Source organism: Cheilinus undulatus, linkage group 7 (genome assembly GCF_018320785.1).
Source record: "Cheilinus undulatus linkage group 7, ASM1832078v1, whole genome shotgun sequence".
NCBI lineage: Eukaryota > Metazoa > Chordata > Actinopteri > Labriformes > Labridae > Cheilinus > Cheilinus undulatus.
Window position 1 is genome coordinate 37,352,308 of NC_054871.1, and position 19,071 is coordinate 37,371,378.

The 19,071-nt window shown below is 39.5% G+C and overlaps 2 protein-coding genes across 3 annotated transcripts; both read right to left on the minus strand.

Annotated features, from left to right (window-relative positions):
- Positions 1-2,380: 2,380 nt before the first annotated feature.
- On the minus strand, positions 2,381-8,829 carry med8 (mediator complex subunit 8). Of its 2 annotated transcripts, none has more exons than XM_041792178.1 (7): positions 8,764-8,829; positions 8,355-8,476; positions 6,766-6,910; positions 6,546-6,686; positions 6,328-6,415; positions 6,006-6,245; positions 2,381-3,593 (listed from the first exon to the last, which is right to left on the minus strand). In XM_041792178.1, exons 1-7 carry the CDS (start codon positions 8,767-8,769, stop codon positions 3,523-3,525), a joined length of 813 nt encoding a protein of 270 aa, XP_041648112.1. In that variant the 5' UTR covers positions 8,770-8,829; the 3' UTR covers positions 2,381-3,522. The 2 variants fall into 2 exon arrangements, with proteins under 2 accessions (XP_041648112.1, XP_041648111.1); XM_041792177.1 differs by having other exon boundaries at positions 5,985-6,245.
- A 1,561-nt stretch (positions 8,830-10,390) lies between these two features.
- On the minus strand, positions 10,391-18,906 carry aldh9a1a.1 (aldehyde dehydrogenase 9 family, member A1a, tandem duplicate 1). Its single transcript, XM_041792248.1, has 12 exons — positions 18,776-18,906; positions 18,389-18,547; positions 16,128-16,273; positions 15,643-15,772; positions 15,413-15,547; positions 13,364-13,560; positions 12,215-12,355; positions 11,916-12,104; positions 11,633-11,720; positions 11,329-11,470; positions 11,032-11,144; positions 10,391-10,902 (listed from the first exon to the last, which is right to left on the minus strand). Exons 2-12 carry the CDS (start codon positions 18,528-18,530, stop codon positions 10,808-10,810), a joined length of 1,518 nt encoding a protein of 505 aa, XP_041648182.1. The 5' UTR covers positions 18,531-18,547; positions 18,776-18,906; the 3' UTR covers positions 10,391-10,807.
- Positions 18,907-19,071: the final 165 nt, after the last annotated feature.

Consider the following 19,071-nt stretch of genomic DNA (forward strand, 5'->3'; position numbering starts at 1 on the left):
CTTCTTCTTTAGATGATACAGCTTTAACTTGCATTTGTAAATGGCACAGTGAACTGTGTTTAAAGACAATGATTTCTGGAAGTGTCCCTGAGGCCGTGCAGTGGGCCAGAATCATGCTTGTTTTAATGCAATGCCACCTGAGGGCCTGGAGATCACAAGTATCCAATGTTGACCTTTGGCCTTGTCCCTTGCGCTCAGAGATTTCTCCTGACTGTAAATCTTCTGATGATATCATGCACTGGAGATTGTGGGATATACCAAGTCTTCACAATTTTACATTGAGGAACATTCACTTTTTACAAGTAGGGAGGGGCTCTAAGGAAAAAAGGTTGGGAAACACTGACCTTACCTGTCAGTAGATTCTTGAAATGTAGCAAATATCAAAACAGAAAAAGCTACAAAAGCTGCCATGACTGTCTTTGGGCATCTTGAATGTGTTGAATTTAGCAGATGCATCACTCTAGCTGGACTAGCTTGTTTCAAGTCCAAGGATTCAAGAGTGAATTAATATTCTAAAAGCAGAAGACTCATAACTGTCATGATGTTTAAATGAGGCTTTGACAGCAGTGTGGGGCAGCGACAGCCTGACATTACTTTATGAGTCTCTCCAGGGAGAGCAATTTAAATCACCGTCTACATCTACTGTTTGAAGGACTAGATGCACAGAAAAGCAGTGTTTTCTTTACTGCACGTTAATGGGCTTTCTTATATATGGCAAAGGAAACTCCAAAACATGAAGCAGCACAGCCAACAACTTTTTTTGTCAGTTATTGCTTTGATAATAAATCTTAAATAGTCAGTAAAAGATGAACTCCTAAGTTTTAAAGGATTGTGATGATCTAAAACATGCATGTCTAATGTTAAACTGGGCTGAAATCCTCATAATAGTGTACTACAACTAGGTGAAAGAAAACCAAATGTTAATTTTTTTCTTGTTTGGAAGTTACAATTTAACTTTCCATCTTCCTGTGTGGCCTGTTGGATGAAGTTTGTCTTCTCTCCCCCAAACTGTCCCTGAACCATTAACCTATATAGTAAACCTCAACAACATTCAATACTGCATCCATGCAGCAACATTTTCTCATCAATATCATCAAATATTATCAGTCTCTTGTGGATCATTGTAATTTGAAACATTAAATTGCTTTCCAGTGGACTAATATGATAAAAAAAGGCAAAATCAAATTAGGGTATGATCCTCAAAGGGTCATCATTACACTGGGGAAAACTACTGAGTAACAAAATTGCCTGTGCACTTTTTAGACTGTTTACTAAAAGTATGGTTTGCTTTACATGACTTGAATAGCTTTTCCAGTGTATTCATTAGGGATGTAAATTAATATAGTGGGTTTATTTAACATAATACACAAGGGGAAAAAGCCTCTTTTGGACATGAAAACAGCTTAGAATGACATTAATAACAAGTAAGCTTTACATTGCCCTGATTTCATTTTTCCAAAGCAAAGCAAGCTTCATAAGTAAAGAAATTAATTTTTAGGTGCATCAAGTGTGCAAAAGTTAATGCCTGTTGTACTGAAAATTAAAACTGTAAAGCGTTTAATTTCAAAATTAGACAGCATGCAATCACTGCATCCTCCTTAAAATTCAGGGGATAATTTTGCAGTAAACTTCATTCTGTTTCCTGGGGGTTGGCAGGATGCTGCCCGTTATGTCTTTGTTTATAATTTAGTCCTCATCTGTGGACGCAAGTGTGACCTTGTGCAGCTTTGAGCTGTCTCAGCAGAGCGTCTGACCATGGTGGCTGACACAGCGAGACGTCTGCCTGTTTGGGGACAGAGGGTGTATGTAGGTCAGCCATTGGCCTGCTTGCTGTGACAGCAGCACGGTCACTGTGCTGTGCAGCAGGACAGGGATTGGAGTGGACAGAGAGAGCCAGCATGGAGAGAGGGCCCCCCTCACACGTCAGCACCGATACTTCCTCATTTGCCCCCTTAAACACTTTGACATTATCAGGCCACACAGAGCGACGTCCACCCTCATTACTCTCACCTTTGTTACTGCAGCAAAATGGGCAAAGAGAGGCAAGAGAGGAGAAACCGGCAGAAATACTGGACAGACATCAGATCATGGTGCATGTCTGAAATGTGAGATGGTCATTTGATGGAAACCCTCCTGTCCATGTCAGATTAAAACTACTACAGCAAGATTGAAGTTTTGATAATAGAGCTCTGCAAACACCACCTCAGGGAGACCACTTGAACATATTTTGATGAAAAAGATTTTTAAAAAATACTAAGAAAAATGGCCAAAATTATCATGTCAATCAAAAGCAAAGACTTAGAAAATCCTCGTCATTTAAATATCTATGAATAATTAACACAAGAAAAGAATTTCAGAGCGTTAAGTATGTGCCAAATAATCCTTTGAACTTATTTTATTGAAAAGGCAATAATACAATTTCAAATAAAGAAAATACATGGTGACATACTGCCATCTGGTGGCTCAAGCAAGACCACAGACTGTATAGGAACACACCGATCACTTCATTAGGTATTATCTATTTAACTGCTCATTAATGTAAATATATTATCAGCTGTTTACATGGCAGTGGCCAGCGAATTAGGGTAGGTAGAAACAGTCAAGACAATCTGCTGAAGTTCAAACCAAGCATCAGAATGGGGATTTAAGAGACTTGACAGACAGGTTGGTCTGAGTATTTCGAAACCTGCCGATCCACTGTGGTTTTGGTGCACACATCTCTAGGGTGGTCCGAAAAAAGGGGAAACTAACAGTGAGTAGCAAGTCTCTGGGCCAAAATGTCCTTGCTAATGATAAAGGTCAGAGGAGAATAACCAGACTTGTTCAAGCTGGTAGAAAGAAACCATGAACTCACATAACCACCTGTTACAACCTGAGAAAGATCATCTATGAACGTGCAACATGTTTAACCTTGAGGTAGATGGGCTACCTGTGCTCCTTTCCACTCAGCTAACAACAGGGAATTGAAGCTACAACTCACACAGGCTCATCAAAAATGGAAAATTGGAGAACAGAACAGTGTTGCCTGGTCTGATGAGTCCTGATGCTGCTGTGACATCTGAATGAAGCCACCAACAACCATTGCACATTCAAAGTCAGGTTTCTTCCCCATTCTGATACTCAGTTTGAACTGTAGCAGGCCAACTGAACCAACGCATTGGTTCCTGACATGCAGTAAGCTAATCAGATATGTGAATTAATGAGCAGCTGACTAATAAAGTAATAGGTAAGCGTACAACAAATGCATTCATTACTATTGTTTATACAGTCACTGGCTCAGATATTCTGTCAAAACTGAAATTAGCACCTGTGATGGTTACACATATCAACTTTTTCTGTTGTGGGCATTTTTAAATCTAATATAAAAAAATGCTGGTGAAACAGAGACTCCAGAGAAATAATTTTAAAAAGCTGGTCTATTTAATGAGAATGCTTTTTATACAGAACGTAAAGTTGGCAAGTATCTACTGTAAATGTTGTCAATGAGTCTCTAAAATGAAACATGTTTAACAGAGAAGGAGCTCATCGGTTGTAAGGGTGCATAGAACTGGATGCAGATTTGATGTTTGTCTTGATGCTGCTTGGCATTTTTCCTGAAAAAGAAAAAGAGAAATGTCAAAAAAACACTTTGGAACAGTTTAAATAGCAGTTCTGCATTACTGCATTAATCAAACTGGCATTAAGGTCCAGAATTAATAACTATTAATTTTTTTATTGTGTGTTTTATTGTCCCCTTTGGCACCTTTGGTTAAGCCGTTGAAATGCATTAATTAATTGCAAAGCTGTAAATAAAAACATTTTTAATTGATTCACAGCACTTGTTCTCAAACATTTCACTAGCTACCATTCCCTGTTTTCCTTTTCTGTCTATAACAACCATACCATTGTTGAGTCAGAGTCATTATCTTAAATCTACCCAAAGTTTCTTAACCTCTTTCAAAATAAAAGCAGGTCTCCATCCAAACAGGAAGCCAGTTAACCTTAGTCTAAGGCAATCTAATCCAAAATGTAAAAAAATGTTTTAAATGCAAAAAAGTGGACTTTCCAAACAAGATAAAAAAGGAAACTCAATCCCAATTGACTTCAGAAATTCTGACAATCACAATTTAGAAGTGTATTTCTTGGAAAGCCCTAGTTTAAAACTTTTCAGGTAACATCAATATACAGTGCATTTAGAAAGTATTCGGACCCCCTTCACTTTTTTCCATTTTATTATGTTGCAGCCTGATGCTACAAACATTCAAATTCATTTTTCCTCTCATTTATCTACACTCAGTCCTCCATAATAGCATACTGAACACATAACTAGAATTTTTTGCAAATTTATCAAAACTAAACAACTGAAATATCACATTGACATAAGTATTCAGACCCTTTACAACAACACTTGAAATTTAGGTTCCACAAATTTCTGTTGTTTGTTGCTGAGATGTTTCTACACCTTGATTGGAGTCCGCCTGTGGTAAAATGAACTCATTGGACATTATTTAGAAAAGTGCACACCTCTCTATAGAAGGCCTCACAACTGGCAATGCATATCAGAGCAAGCAAAAAAACAGGCAGGGCCAAGTTGGAGTTTGCAAAAAACCCTCCATGTGAGAGCCAAGTAGGCTTTCATCTGTTATGCACTGAGGAGAGGCTTCAGTCCAGCCACTATGCCACATGACCAGATCAGGGGAGGACTACAGTAATGTTTACTTCTGGAACTTTGTCCCATCTGCACACAGGATCTCTGGAGCTTCGTCGGAGTGACAATAGGTTCTTGGTCACCTCTTTTCCCGAGGCCCTTCTCCCTTGAGTTCTCAGTTTGGCCAGGCAACCAACTCTTGGAAGAGTCCTACTTGTGCCAAACATCTTCCATTTGAGATTTATGAAGCCACTGTGCTCTTGGGAACCTTCAGTGAAGATGATTTTTTGTAACCTTGCAACAATTTGGTCTCTGAGCTCAGTTCCTGCTCTGATATGCTTTGCCAGGTGTGAGGCCTTCTATAGAGGTGTGTGCCATTCCAAATCATGTCGAATTAATTTAATTTACCACAGATGGACTACAATTCAAGTGTAGAAACATCTCAGCAATGATCAAGAGAAATGGAAGGAGCTTGAGCGACATTTTAAGTGTTGCTGTAAAGGGTCTGAATACTTATGCCAATATGATAATTCAGTTGTTTATTTTTGATAAATTTCTAAAAAAAAAAATCAGAAATGATGAAATCAAAACTTCATTAGTACAGGGTACTGAGTGTAGATTAATGACAGAAAAAATGTTTTTTTTTTCAACTGCAGTATCAGGCTGAAACATAAAATTGAAAGAAGTGACAGGGGTCTGAATACTTTCTGAATGCAGTGTATATTTTGTATCAATTTTATATTATATAAGCAAGAGCTTTATTCAGTGAAAACAAATGCCAGATTTGGCACACAGTATATAACTGTTTACCTGTTCATCTACAAAATGAAACACATTTTTCATATTTTGTGAGCATTCATCACCAAACTGTTTTCTTCAAAATTAAGGGATATTTCAAGCAGAAAATACAGTTCACAAAGGTAGTCACTAAAACATTTACCCTAACCCTGGAACATGTCAGCAAATCACATACTAGAACAAGCTATTTAATATTCAATGAATCTCCAGCTAAAGCAGAATCAATAGATTTATGTGAAAAAGGTTTTTTTTAATATAAATAAGTGGTGGTCATTGATTCAATATTCAATCTGCATTCTGCACCCTTTTAATCACTGAGTGTACTGAACTCACCTGAATCCTTTTATTGAACTTAAAAAAACATCAAGAAATTGTCAAATTACTCTCGCAATGAAACTGGTACATAAGAAAGATGAGGATCAGAAATGGGCTAACATCAGAACAGGTTTATTTTAACAATTATCCATATCTTTTGGACATTTAAACCGATTAAGTATGTAGTTCAGATAAATCAGAGTGTGTGTATGTGTGTGTGCGTGTGTGTGTGAGAAATACTAACCCAGCTCTCCAGGTCTCCTACCTGGCTGCCCTTGTTGCTGTGGAGCCACAGGTCCTCCCATACCAGCTTGCTGACCTGAACCTCCACCTATAGTGACCTGCTGTAAGGTTGGACCTCCACTCATCATGGGCCCCTGCCCTGGGTGTCCAGGAGCCACTTGGCCAGGGGGCCGACACTTAGAGAGTCCCTTTCCAAATGCAACAGCTCCAACTAAGGCGTTAGTGTCAGCAGGGTTGAAAGACGGTTTGTTCTGACGAATGGCTAGAAAAAGTAAACAAAAGTCAACTTTAATATGTAAACCAATCTGTGGCAGATTCACCTACATGGAAGAAGCCCAACATACCTGAACTTTCTCCATCCCGGTCATCACGCGGATTGTTGAGCTTCTCAAGGAGATTGGAACACAACTTATTTAACGTCTGAATCTGTTTCTGTTAAAAAAGGGGTGAGACAATGAAAAATGATCTACTTCTGTAAGCAATGTAGGGCTATTGACTTCAGGATGTTGTATAGCACACATGTAAAACAGGACTGATCCTTTCAGTTTAATATATAACTGACCTGTGCTACGTCTGGGCCTATTCTTGCTGCCTCTGCACTCAGCTGCTTCTCCTGCTCCTCCACCTCTGGATCAGGCTTTGTCCTCAAGTAGTCTGGCACGATTTCATGGCTGAACACAGGGACACGCTGCTCTGTGAGTTTCTGTCAAAAAAAAGCAGACAGGAGTTGAGCTTTTTAAAAGAAACCCATAAAAGAAGAAGACGGTAGTTTTAATACTCACTGCTAAATCCTCATCCCGGTCCGGAGACAGCAGCAAAGGTATTATGACTTGGTTGCGAAAAGATGGTGTCTTTTCATTCTTGAGCAGTTTATTGATGGTGTTCAGCTGACCAGATAGAAGAGCAAAGTTGTCCAGAACAGATGGCCTGTGTAAGGCAAATACATATCACATTATGTGGGTAAAACAGTGTTAATTTTGGCAGCTATTTTTAATTCTAGTCTTAGTTTTAGTCTTTAAATGAAATGCATTTTAGTTTTAGTCACATTTTAGTCATTTCTATCCTTTTTTAGTTTTAGTCGACAAAAACCTCAAAACATTTCAGTCTAGTTTTAGTCCATGAAAAATCCTCACATTTTAGTCTTTACTTTTAGTCCAAGCATTTATTTTCTTGCCTTAATTTGGTACCAAGTCATGGTAGTGTGTTCCATGCACTCTGCTAAACCCAAGGTCCTTGCTTTCTACAGCTGAGAGGCAGAATAGCTACAGCTGCATCGTTTTTTGACAGATTTACCCACAGTGGCGAAATATCAAAGATTTTGAATGTCCGACAAAAACTAAGTTACATTTTAGTCTAGTTTTAGTCATCTTGACCAAAACTAAACTTAGCGTTTGTCAGTTTTAGTCATCACAGAACTATTATTGTTAGACTTAGTCTAGTTTTTGTCATAGAAAAAAAGGCTATCGACACACATTTTTAGTCATAGTTTTAGTCAACGAAATTGACACTGAAGTAAAAAACCAAACTTCACATAAAAATGACATCTTTGTTTTTAAAAATCCACTATTTCGTAATATTAGAATATTGTGGAAAAGTCCAATTTGCAAAGGTTTCCTGAGCCTTCGTTCTCTCAGTCTTGTTCATTACAACCACAATCATGGAGAAGAATGCTGACTTTACAAATGCCCAGAAGACAATCACTGTCATCGTCCTCAAGGAGGGAAAGCCACATATTCATGGAAAGTTGACTGGAAGAAGAAAGTGAGGTAAGAAAAGGACCACAAGCAACAGGGATGAGCTCAGCCTTCAGAGGACTGTCAATCAAAGCAGATTCAAAAACATAGGGGAGCCTCTGATTTCCTTTTCCAGCAGGAATTGGCACCTGCCCACAGTGAAGCCAAAACTACCAGAAACTGGTTTGCTGACCATGGTATTATTATGTTTGACTGTGCAGCCAACAGGCCTGACCTGAATCCCCACAGAGAATCTCTGATGAAATGTCAAGATGAGAGACACAAGACTCTAAAATACAGATGAGCTGAAGGCTGCTTGTAGAGCAACATGGGCTTCACAACACCCCAGCAGTACCACAGACTGATTGGCTCCATGCCACGTTGCATTGACGCAATCATTTGTGCAAAATGAGCTCAAACCAGTTACTGAGTGCATGAATGAACTTAATTTTCCAGAAGGTCAACTTTTCTGTATCATAAATCCCTTTGTTTTGTTTTTTTACCATGATAACTTTCTAGCCTTGAGAAAAAGGCAATAAGGACTAGAACATGTTCCTTCTAAGGCCTTTCAGAGTAAAGATCTTCTCTGTGACAAGCCCGCATTAAAATGAAACTCCTCAGTGAAACTGTTCACTCACCATGTTAACCTCTCGTATTCATTTTCCAGTTTATAAATGAAACTGTGGAGAGCACTTTTGACGTGAGCAACCCGAGAGACGAGAGACTCCACAGACGCCTCCAACTGCTTCTCTTCTCTTTGCTGAAGGAAAAAGAAAAACATTAAACGCAACGAACATACAGAGCACTTAAAATAATCACACACTTTACTCAAAGTTGTTAAAACTTTAAATTCTGGTTGACTATGTTTTGTTTTGAGGACTAGCCTAGCTACTTTGCTATCACGTCTTTTTAGCAGGCTAACATTGCCACTGTTAGCCCTACAAATAAATAAAATAAAAGCTCTCTAAATAAATGATTAACAATGTAACCTAAACAAAACTATCATTTTAATTCAGTATTTACAATACAAAAAGGTACTACAGTTACCTGCATTGTTTCCACAGCCAACAAACGACGATTTCCTCACAGTCGGTTCACAGCAACACTTCCGGGTTAGACTTTCAAAATAAAAGTACCCAGTGTTCAAAATTCGTCTTTCACACTGATTTGTTTCCTCAGTCCACCATAGAATACGATTATTGAATACTCTATTTTCCAACAAAATACTATCAAAGTTTACGCCATAATTGATCATATTTTATGTGATATTTTTGAATATGTATTGTTTATAATAAGTGGTTGAATATATATATATATATATATATATATATATATATATATAATTTTTTTTCCTAATGATGTCAAAAGAGCAATAGAAAGTATAAATATGCACATAAAAAGCTGCAGACAGGGGCGCCTCTTAATGTGCACAACAGAATAAATGCAAAAATAGGCAGAGTAGTTCTTTTTCGTAGTTTTAAACTGACCCATAGAACAGGTATGCCAAACTAGACCTGTAACCAGTGAAGATATTCAGTGTGCAAAAGTGTTTTTTCAACATTACAATGATACTAAGTGTGGCAAATTAGCAAATAAAAAAATAAAGAGAAAATAATAGCTGTGGAGTGCCTATAGAAAGTATACACTCTTTGGATGTTTTGCTTTTATCATAGTCAATATAATTTGGCTTTATTGACAAAAAAGTTACAAAAAAAACCCCTCTTCAATGTAAAAGTGAGAACAGATGTTTACAAAGTAATGTCAAATAAATAAAAATGCCATTGTAAAATAAATAACTGCATAAATGTTCTCCCCTTTTAAGTCAGTATTTAGTAGATGCACCTTTGGCTGCAATCACAGCATTGAGTCTGTGTGGATAGGTCTCAATCAGGCTTGCATATCTGGACTCTGCAATTTTACTCCATTCTTCTTTACAAAACTGCTCAAGCTCTGTCAGGTTGCACAGGGATCGGAAATGGACAGTCCTTTTCAGGTCCAGCCACAAATTCTTTATTGGATTGAGGTCTGAGCTCTGACACAGCCACTCCAGAACATTCACTTGGTCTTTAAACCATTTCTGTGTAGCTTTCACTGTATGATTCGGGCCATTGTCTTGCTGGAAAATAAATCTTCTCCCAAGCCGTAGTTCCCCTGCAGACTAAAAAAGATTGTTCTCCACAATTTTCCCTAGATTTGTTGCATTTGTTTTACCCTCTACTTTAACAGGCCCTCTAGGGCTGGCTGCCGAGAAGCACGCCCATAGCATGATGCTGCCACCACCGTGGGGTCAGTTTGGTCTGAAAGTACAACCATTACACCGCAGCATTCATCCTATAGGTACATTGTATGAATGTACAATGAAGAGCCATAGTTTGTTCACAAGATTAATTTTTGTGATAAACTGTAGATGTGGGATATGTTTCATGCAAGTATCTGTTAGAAATAGTGGCAAAAATGTGAAAAATTGCACACCCCGAGTTTACATCAACAATTACAATTATCAGGTGAAATTACTTATGCAAGTAGCACATGTGGTATTACGGTGCTGTCAAGTTTTGTATAAACCTTGGTATTTGTATCAGCAAATACAGATGTGGACATAGTGGTGTTTATACATAATAAAGCTGACTCCTTAAATTGCTTGGAATAAAAATGCAACCACAAGAGGTTTTATATTTAAACAATTTATTTTGACAAAAGGGCATTTGTTAGTCAAAAAATGTGCAACAGGTAAGAATACGATATAAAAACTTGAAACCAGCTGTTAGGTAACTACTCCCTTGAAATTATATTACAGTATTTCTAATTAAGGCTCGTGGTAATTTTTCCACAAACACTAGCAAGTATTCTTTTTTCTATGAAGCAGCTGGAATGACACCAGGGTTTGTTTACATTTACCTGCTCAGTGCTAAAGTGTAGGTCCACTTGAAAGTAGAAAAAGTAGTGAATTGTAAACATGTAAGAAGCAGATATTCCTCTTCATCTTTACAAAAGAGTGCTGCATGTTCTCCTGTTTGCATAGCACATAACTAAACAGGGAAGGGTTCTATCCACAGTTCTGACACAGCAATGCAAACTTGTTAAGCTGTCCTTAGAACAGGCTCTCAACGTCACCCATCTCTACCACTACAGTCTTCAGCTGGGAGTAGTACTCAATCGTAACCTGGCCATTCTCTCTGCCAAAACCTAGAAAGGACAACAGAGATCAATGGAGATCTCATTCACAGTCTCAATCATTAATGACAGCATAAGGGCATTAAAGAAATAACATTTTTTTGTTGTAAATTTGACCATTTTTACTCTTAAAAATCCTACCTGAATTCTTGTATCCTCCAAATGGCACTTCCACAGGGCTGATGTTGTAGTTGTTGATGAAGCAGGTCCCTGCCTCCAGGTTCTCAGCCACACGATGGGCTCGAGAAATGTCCCTGTAAACAGAGGAAAGGAATGGATTTCACACTTGAAGCACCAGATACTGAAGATTAAGTTCTCTGCATTGTGGAAACCCTGAACTGAAGCCATCGGAATGCAGTAACCTCTGCATTGCTGTTAATCAGTGGTTGCAACACACTGCTGGTTTATGACAGCGTGCCCTTTAAATCTCGTTCTAACCTGGTGAAAACTCCAGAGGCCAGTCCAAAGGTGGTGTTGTTAGCTCTCTTGATCACTTCCTCCTCTGTGTCGAATGGCAACACAGACATGACTGGGCCAAAGATCTCCTCCTTCACACAGGTCATGTCATCTCTGCAGTTATCTGTGTGAGGAAAAAGACTGAATGTTCATACGGTGCATACTGGAACACAGTGTTAACATGCAAACAGCTCGAAACAGACTGCTACATCATCAGTAGTGTTTGTGGAGACAAATCAGTGTTGAAAAAGTAAAAACTTATTACAGAGAATATAAAGAGGCTCACCAAGAACACAGGGTGACATGAAGTAGCCCCCTTTAAGTTTGGGGTCACTGGGGACAAAAGGCTCTCCCCCACAAAGCACTTTGGCTCCCTGAAAACAGAGACATGCCTGTAAAACTACTATGAAAAATCAGGTATCTAATAAAACTTTTAACACACTTTCAGGGCACAGGGCTTTCAGGGCTTGTAAGATTTATCACAGTGTATGAGACTTCACTTAAATGCTTTTAAATTCTTTAAAATTAAATTTTTCTCTAATCAGATCATCCACTGATTAAACACACACCTCTTTCTTGGCCTGCTCCACATATCTCAGCACTTTATCCAGCTGTGGTTTGCTGATCAGTGCTCCCATCCGGGTGCTGTCCAGCAGAGGGTCGCCCAAAGGAATGACCTTGGTCCTCTTCACCACTTCTGCCAGGAATTGGGGCATGATCTCTCTTTGCACAAACACCCTGGTCCCATTGCAGCAAACCTAAATAATACAGGAGGAAATTTAAATCAGTCAACGCTGAGAAAGAATGTATGAGAAGTTGAAGTTTGATATTGTACAATAAAGAAATATCATCGAAACAACTGTCTGACCTGTCCTTGTGTCAGGAAGTTTGCCATGAGCGCTCCCTTCACTGCGTTCTCCAGCTCACAGTCTTTGAAGATGAGGAGTGGAGATTTTCCTCCGAGCTCAAGAGTCACCTGCTTCACCCCCTTTGCAGACATTTCCATGACCTGAGATCAATAACAACACAGATGATTTTGACTCACAGACACTAGCAGCTTTAGACTGGCCACACACTAGACAATTTTCAACTCATTTTAAAAAATGTAGGAGACCACAGACATAAGGACAACTTCCAACAATTTTGATTTTATAATCCTCTGAGCACATACACTAGACAATTTAGCCATACAGTGAGACCATTTACATCCCACACCTGCCGACCTGCCAGCGACCTTGTGTGATCACATGACTTCAGAAGAAAAACAAACATGATACCTAGTGATACCCTCAGTTTGTCCACAATACATTGTCCTGGCATGTGTTACAGTGGCAACAAAAGACAGGAAACAAGGAAAAGAATCAGGATAAAATCCTGGCTGGAAGGATGGTACAGTTGTGGTTATGTTTGTGTGCCGTGAAAGTACGCCTACGAAACATCTGGATGGTGATGCTCTCCAGTCTGCTCTTGCTCATTTGCTGTTGTGAGCATTCTGTTGGAGGCATTATGCCCTAGAATCATAAATATCAATTGTGTCTGATATTTTCAATTCAAGGTCTAGGAGGCTACAATGCAATCTGGAGCAGTAAAATAATCGTTTTAACACCACACACTTGAGGATCATTCAGACAAATAATCATTCGTCTGGGAGACAACTCTTGCCTCAAATCTGGCTTACAATCCTGTAGTGTGTGGCCAGCCTTATAGAGTAGTTAAAGACAGTTATTTCTTGTTTAAAAACAGTAATGTAAGGCCCAAACAGTAATTATTACTGATTTTTTTAATAGCCTTATAACTTGGAATAGGGTTTCCCTTCTTCCCCTGAAAACACGAGCTGCCCTCATTTTCCTGCAAACTGTCTTAAGACACTGACAGAATCCCTCAGTACACATTTTCTTTATGTCTGCATCAACTGTGAATTAAGGTATTGACCATAAAAACAACAGCCATTTTGTTCAGGGCTTGTCTCCTTTAACATTGGGATTAAAATCACAGCACTGTGGTGTCATGTTTGTACCTTTTTGCCTGTGGGCACACTGCCAGTAAAAGAGACTTTAGCAATCATTGGGTGCTGGCAGAGCAAGCTGCCAGTCTCTGCTCCACCTTGAACCACACAGAAAAGCCCATCTGGAACTCCAGCCTCTTTGTAGATCTCAGCCAGGATAACAGCAGTCACAGGAGTCATTGGAGAGGGCTTGAACACCATGGCATTACCTAAACACAATTGGGTGTTATCACTGCAAGTAATCATCCATATATTAGTTCCTAAACCAGGTTAAAGGGGAAAATATATGTTAATATAATTAATGCAGGAATTTTTTGCCAGTATTAGATATTTTCAAAATCCAGGGGGCAAGGAAGTAAACAATCTGGTAGTTCTTTTATGATAGACCTATTTTGGGCAGCTTCTCCTATTCTTTTTAGCAGAACCTCTCAAGCTCCACCAGGTTAGATGGGGACCATCAGTGCACAGACGTTTTCAGAGAGCTCTCAATCAGGTTTAAGTCTGGGCTCTGGCTGGGGCACTCAAGGATATTCACAGAGTTGTCCTGAAGGCACTCCTTTGTTATCTTGGCTGTGTGCTTCGGGTCGTTGTCCTGTCAGAAGATAAACCTTTGCCCCAGTCCAAGGTCCAGAGTGCTCTGGAGCAGGTTATTATCAAGAATGTCTCTGTACATTGCTAATTTCATCTTTCCCTCAACCCTGACAAGGTTTCCCAGTTCCTGCAGCCGAACAACATCCCTAAAGCATGATGCTGCCACGACCATGCTTCACTGTAGGGATGGTACTAGACAGCTGATGAGCGGTGCCTGGTTTACTCCAGAAATGATGCTTGGCATTCAGACCAAAGAGTTCAATCTTTGTTTCATCAGACCAGAGAATTTTTTTTTCTCATTGTCTGAGCGTCCCTCAGGTGCCTTTTGGCAAACTCCGGGTGGGCTGTCATGTGCCTTTTACTGAGGAGTGGCTTCCATCTGGCCACTCTACCATAAAGGCCTGATTGGTAGAGTGCTGCAGAAATGGATGTCCTTCTGAAAGAAAGGAATGCTGGAGCTCTGTCAGTGTGGCCATCGGGTTTATGGCCACCACCCTGACTAAAGCCCTTCTACCCTGATCGCTCAGACTGGCCGGGCAGCCAGCTCTAGGAATAGTCCTGGTGGTTCCAAACTTTGGATGATGGAGGCCACCGTGCTCATTCGGACCTTCAATGCTGCAGAATTTCTTTTGTACCCTTTCCTATATCCGTGCCTCAACACAAACCTGTTTGAGCAGTCTACGGACAATTCATTTGAATTCATGGGTTGGTTTGTGCTCTGACATGCACTGTCAACTATGGGAGGTAAACATTTTTTTGATGTGACATTACTTTAATCTGACTTGAACCCACTGGCCATTACAATAAGGCTACAACAAACAATGACCACAACTTCTATTTTTTTTTTTTAAAGATTTATTTTTGGCCTTTATTTGATAGGACAGTGGATAGAGTCGGAAACAGGGGGAGAGAGCGGGGAGAGACATGCAGGAAATAGTGTCACGGGCTGGATTCGAACCCGGGTTGCCTGCGTATATGGCATGCGCCTTAACCACTCGACTACCGGCGCGCCCACAACTTCTATTTTTATGATCACATTATATTTTGGGGAGGTCAATACAGTTTCGAGAGACATTAATTTTAATGTTCCCACAAACAAAACAAATCCCCTCAAATGTGACAGTTATTATATTTACAGTAGGAAACTGCTATTATGTTTGTAGGAAATGTATTAAGTTTGTGGGACTAATACAATCAAAGTTGCAGATCTGAACTATGTTTGCGGTTTATCATGCTTGTCGACAGTTAAAACATTTACAGGTGTTACACTGCCTGAAAAGTCTTTGTATTTAGACATGGGTGAAGTTTTTGGACTTATACAAATGAAGGGGTTTGCAAATAAAGATCCAAGTAGGACTCTGGTCAGCATCTCTGAACATTATGCATGAGGAACAAAAACATCTGACTGCTGCAAAAATATTTCCTTTAACTCTTGGAGAGATTTAGTAATAAAGAGTGTGAAAAACTCACCACATGCCAGAGCAGGAGCAGACTTCCATGCAGCGATCTGGAAGGGGTAGTTCCATGCACCAATTCCAGCACACACACCAAGGGGCTCCCTCCTGGTGTAAGCAAATGCTCCTCCAGGGAGCTGGACGTGTTGGCCTGGAATGAGTTAAAGACATTGGCACTAACAATACCAAATCCTGAAGTTAGAGATGCATATTGTTGTGACAAGAAGAAATGTTTGATACACCCACCTGCAAGTGTACCAGCCAGACCAGCGTAGTACTCAATACACTGCCATGCAATATCAATATCCACCAGTGCTTCAGTGATGGACTTGCCGTTGTTGATTACTTCCAGCTTTGCAATGTTGTCTCTTCTCTCCTAGTTTTTTGAAATAATGTTTAAAAAATGAGTGAATTTGCAATTTTCTAGCACTACTGAAAATATTCCAGTTTGTACTGCAAATGGCTGTGAGATTATGCAATAAGAGTTTCAAATCAAGGTTAAATTCCACACCCATACAACTTCAAAGAGCCAACAAAGGCGTTCAAAGGTTTATTTTATGCAAATGTAGGCCAGCAGTTCGGGACGGGACAAGTTAGTGCTCTTAATGAATAACTAGAGTCTGTGTTATTGAAGGCTAACACTCAACCTCAATTTGTGTTGCACAATACTGACATCTTAATGACTGCTATCCAGTAATGCAGACGATGACACAACACCTTGACCGTCTCACCCTGATAATGCGGGCGGCCTCCAGCATCACACGAGCCCGCTCCATGCCGGCCATCTTGCTCCATGTTAGGTAGGCAGTGTGGGCGCTCTTTATGGCCTCATCTACCTCCTCGCACCCACAAGGGAACAGCTGACACAAGACGCGGCCTACAGAATCATTATCAGCAGGTTACACAGGCAATATAGTTTAAGACAAAACCTAGGAATAAGGAATTATTTATTGTTTATTGAAATGTTTCACATTTCAAAGGAATAATAAGCTTTAAAAACTGAATATACTCTTTGGGGAAGACATGTCTTTGCTGCCAAAATTAAATTAACGTTACACAATCTGAGCTAAAGTAAATGACCTGGGTACACATTGGCACACACACATGCTTACAAAGGAAAAATACACAACAAAAACCAACCACTGCCTCGCCCACCCACACATGTTTATTCAACACATAAAAGCAATACGAACACACAGGTCAATGACATTAACACAAGCACAGGACTGTGCAGAACTTTTACTCATGTTTGGGCCAAAATTTTAGGCAGCAGTAAGGCGTAGATGTGGCAAGTAAGCCGCCTGAGGCCACTATCAGGATCACCACTAACAGGAAGGAGGATTGACACAACCCCTGTCATGCTCTGGATGCCCTTGCATATTGCCAGATGCATGGGAAAATAATCTGTTTAAAAAATAACAGTCCACACGTTTGGGACACACTAAGATCTCTGATAGAGACAGTAGCTGAGACACTAGAGATAAAAGTTACTTGTCTGTCACTTATATGTAATTACACATTCTGTAATATCTTTGACTGATCCTGATTTTTCCTGGTCTGACCTGCTGATACCACTTCTTGCCTGATACCAATTTTCTTTCTATGAAGCATTATTAACATACAAAAAACAATTTCTTCCTGTATTTTCTCTTTAATGGATATTACATTCATAATAATAATAATAATAAATCTCTGTTCATTATTTGTTTATTTTTTTAAAAAACTGCTGCAGGTTTTATATATATTTATAATTCTCACTCTGTCAAATCTCCACAAGAAACTGTTGAGTTTCAAATCTCATGTTTCCTCTAATCTCATTTTAACTTCGGTCATAATCTATGGTGCAAGAGTCTTTATATGTGTAAAATATGGCCTAGCTTTAAAATGAATTAAATTATCTGTTCAATATAATTATATACAGTGCTTAACAAGCTTATTAGACCACCACCCAAAGTAAGGTTTATGCCGCAGCTGCCCTTAATTAACAGCATCGGTAATTACCAAAATCATTTTTTACGTTTCTGCAGTGGTTAATACACCAATATGTAGAAGCTCTTTGACCCAAATGATATTTTTAATGCTAAAATATAATTATAATTGTTATCCATGAATTTTCAAATTTACTGATTTACAAATAAAATGGAAAATTAGAAAAGCACATTATTATTTCGTGATTAATATGTCAAATTATAGTTATTTACTTGCACTCCTGAACAGAAAATTGAGTTTTAGTGGTTGAATGTTATGCTTGATTAATTTCTGACTTCTCAGAGAAGCCCAGTGAGCCGGCTCAAATTTGGGTATAAAAGGTGAATTCAGTTTGAAATTCCTCATTCCTGTTCAAAATGGTATAATGTGGAGAGCTCACTGAAAATGAAAGAGTCCACATTAAAGCACTTCATGATGCTGGATGGTCTTTGAGACAAAAATGACTGGTGGTCTAATTTCATCGCTCAGCTGATGGATCAGGAGTTTGACACAGTGGTGGATGATGGGAGTTTACCAGAGGTGTTTCTCAGTCTGCAGCAGATGTTCAGCCAGTGGCAGCAGGGGGCGATACAGCATATATATATATATATATTCATCATCAATTCAGGCACTGTCATAGACTGTAGAAAAAATGTACACTGTACAGCCAGCCAGTCGACAGTGCTTTACTGAGCATGTGCAGCATTATGGTGGAGAAAATAATGAAACTGAAAGCCAAAGAAAAATAAAAAAATAAATGGTAAACCCTATGCTAAACTTGTTTTTAAAACTTACTATCGCATGCATTACTTTCAACGCAAGTAAGTCCACCCCAGTTCTTCGCTGGGGTGGAGGGAGCTGTTCATAGGGTTCAGTTATACAACAGTCTGTCCTAAGCTGAACCTCTAGCACTGAGAGCCGCTAAACCATAAACACGTATACGCTACTCGTAGCTTTAACTCCAGTACTGTTACATGAAATGAGGCGTTCAACAATGATCCAGAGTTTATGTTGGCGTATTTACCAGTTGCAGGTTCAAACACGGGCTCTACGTTTTTCTCCTCTCGGGGTTTAACTCTCTTCCCACCCCAGAAATTCAGATGGTCTGTGACCACCACGGTGCCCGTGGAGGCTCCAGGCATAGTGTCGAGAATTGACTGGGACATTTTCACTTGGAGAGGAGCTGCAAAAGATGAGGATTGGAAGCAGATGTGCTGTGAAGTTTAATATGCATTCAGGAAAATCGAGAAGTGAGCATACGGCAGTGTCCGTGACATAGCTGTTGACAATGCTAAAGTGAAGCTAGCAAAAAGCACTTCGCTAAGCTAGCACAATGAAACGCAGTAAACGGCGGTGTCAGCAGGATAGCTGTAACACAGCAACACAAAAGTAGGACGTGTTGAACCCTTACCGTTATTGCCTCAGCAGACGGAGTGCGTGTACTCTCAACGCTGGGTCTTATATGCCCATTCACGCCCACTATAACCAGACAGGACCCGCCTCTCACTTCTAACAAAACCACTTAAACTGAGCTAGAACAACATGGCGTTATCTGGTTAATCAGTTTACAACAGAGTCGAGTTAATAGTTGAGTTACTATGATGCAAAACTAGATTTATACTGTATACAATCCAGGGGTGGAGAATAACTTATTACATTAACTCATTTTTCGCTGTAATTGATAGTTTTTCTTTTTTTCTTGTTTGT

Coding starts and splice junctions, on each gene's coding strand:
- med8 (XM_041792177.1), bottom strand. Junction 6,911..8,354: donor GAATACGAGAGGTTAACATG/GTGAGTGAACAG, acceptor TGCCTTACACAG/GCCATCTGTTCTGGACAACT. Junction 3,594..5,984: donor TAGGAGACCTGGAGAGCTGG/GTTAGTATTTCT, acceptor TTTCTTTTTCAG/GAAAAATGCCAAGCAGCATC.
- aldh9a1a.1 (XM_041792248.1), bottom strand. CDS start 18,530: ATGTCCCAGTCAATTCTCGACACTATGCCTGGAGCCTCCACGGGCACC. Junction 15,773..16,127: donor AGGCCGCCCGCATTATCAGG/GTGAGACGGTCA, acceptor TCAAAAAACTAG/GAGAGAAGAGACAACATTGC. Junction 11,471..11,632: donor CATGTCACCCTGTGTTCTTG/GTGAGCCTCTTT, acceptor TTCCTCACACAG/ATAACTGCAGAGATGACATG.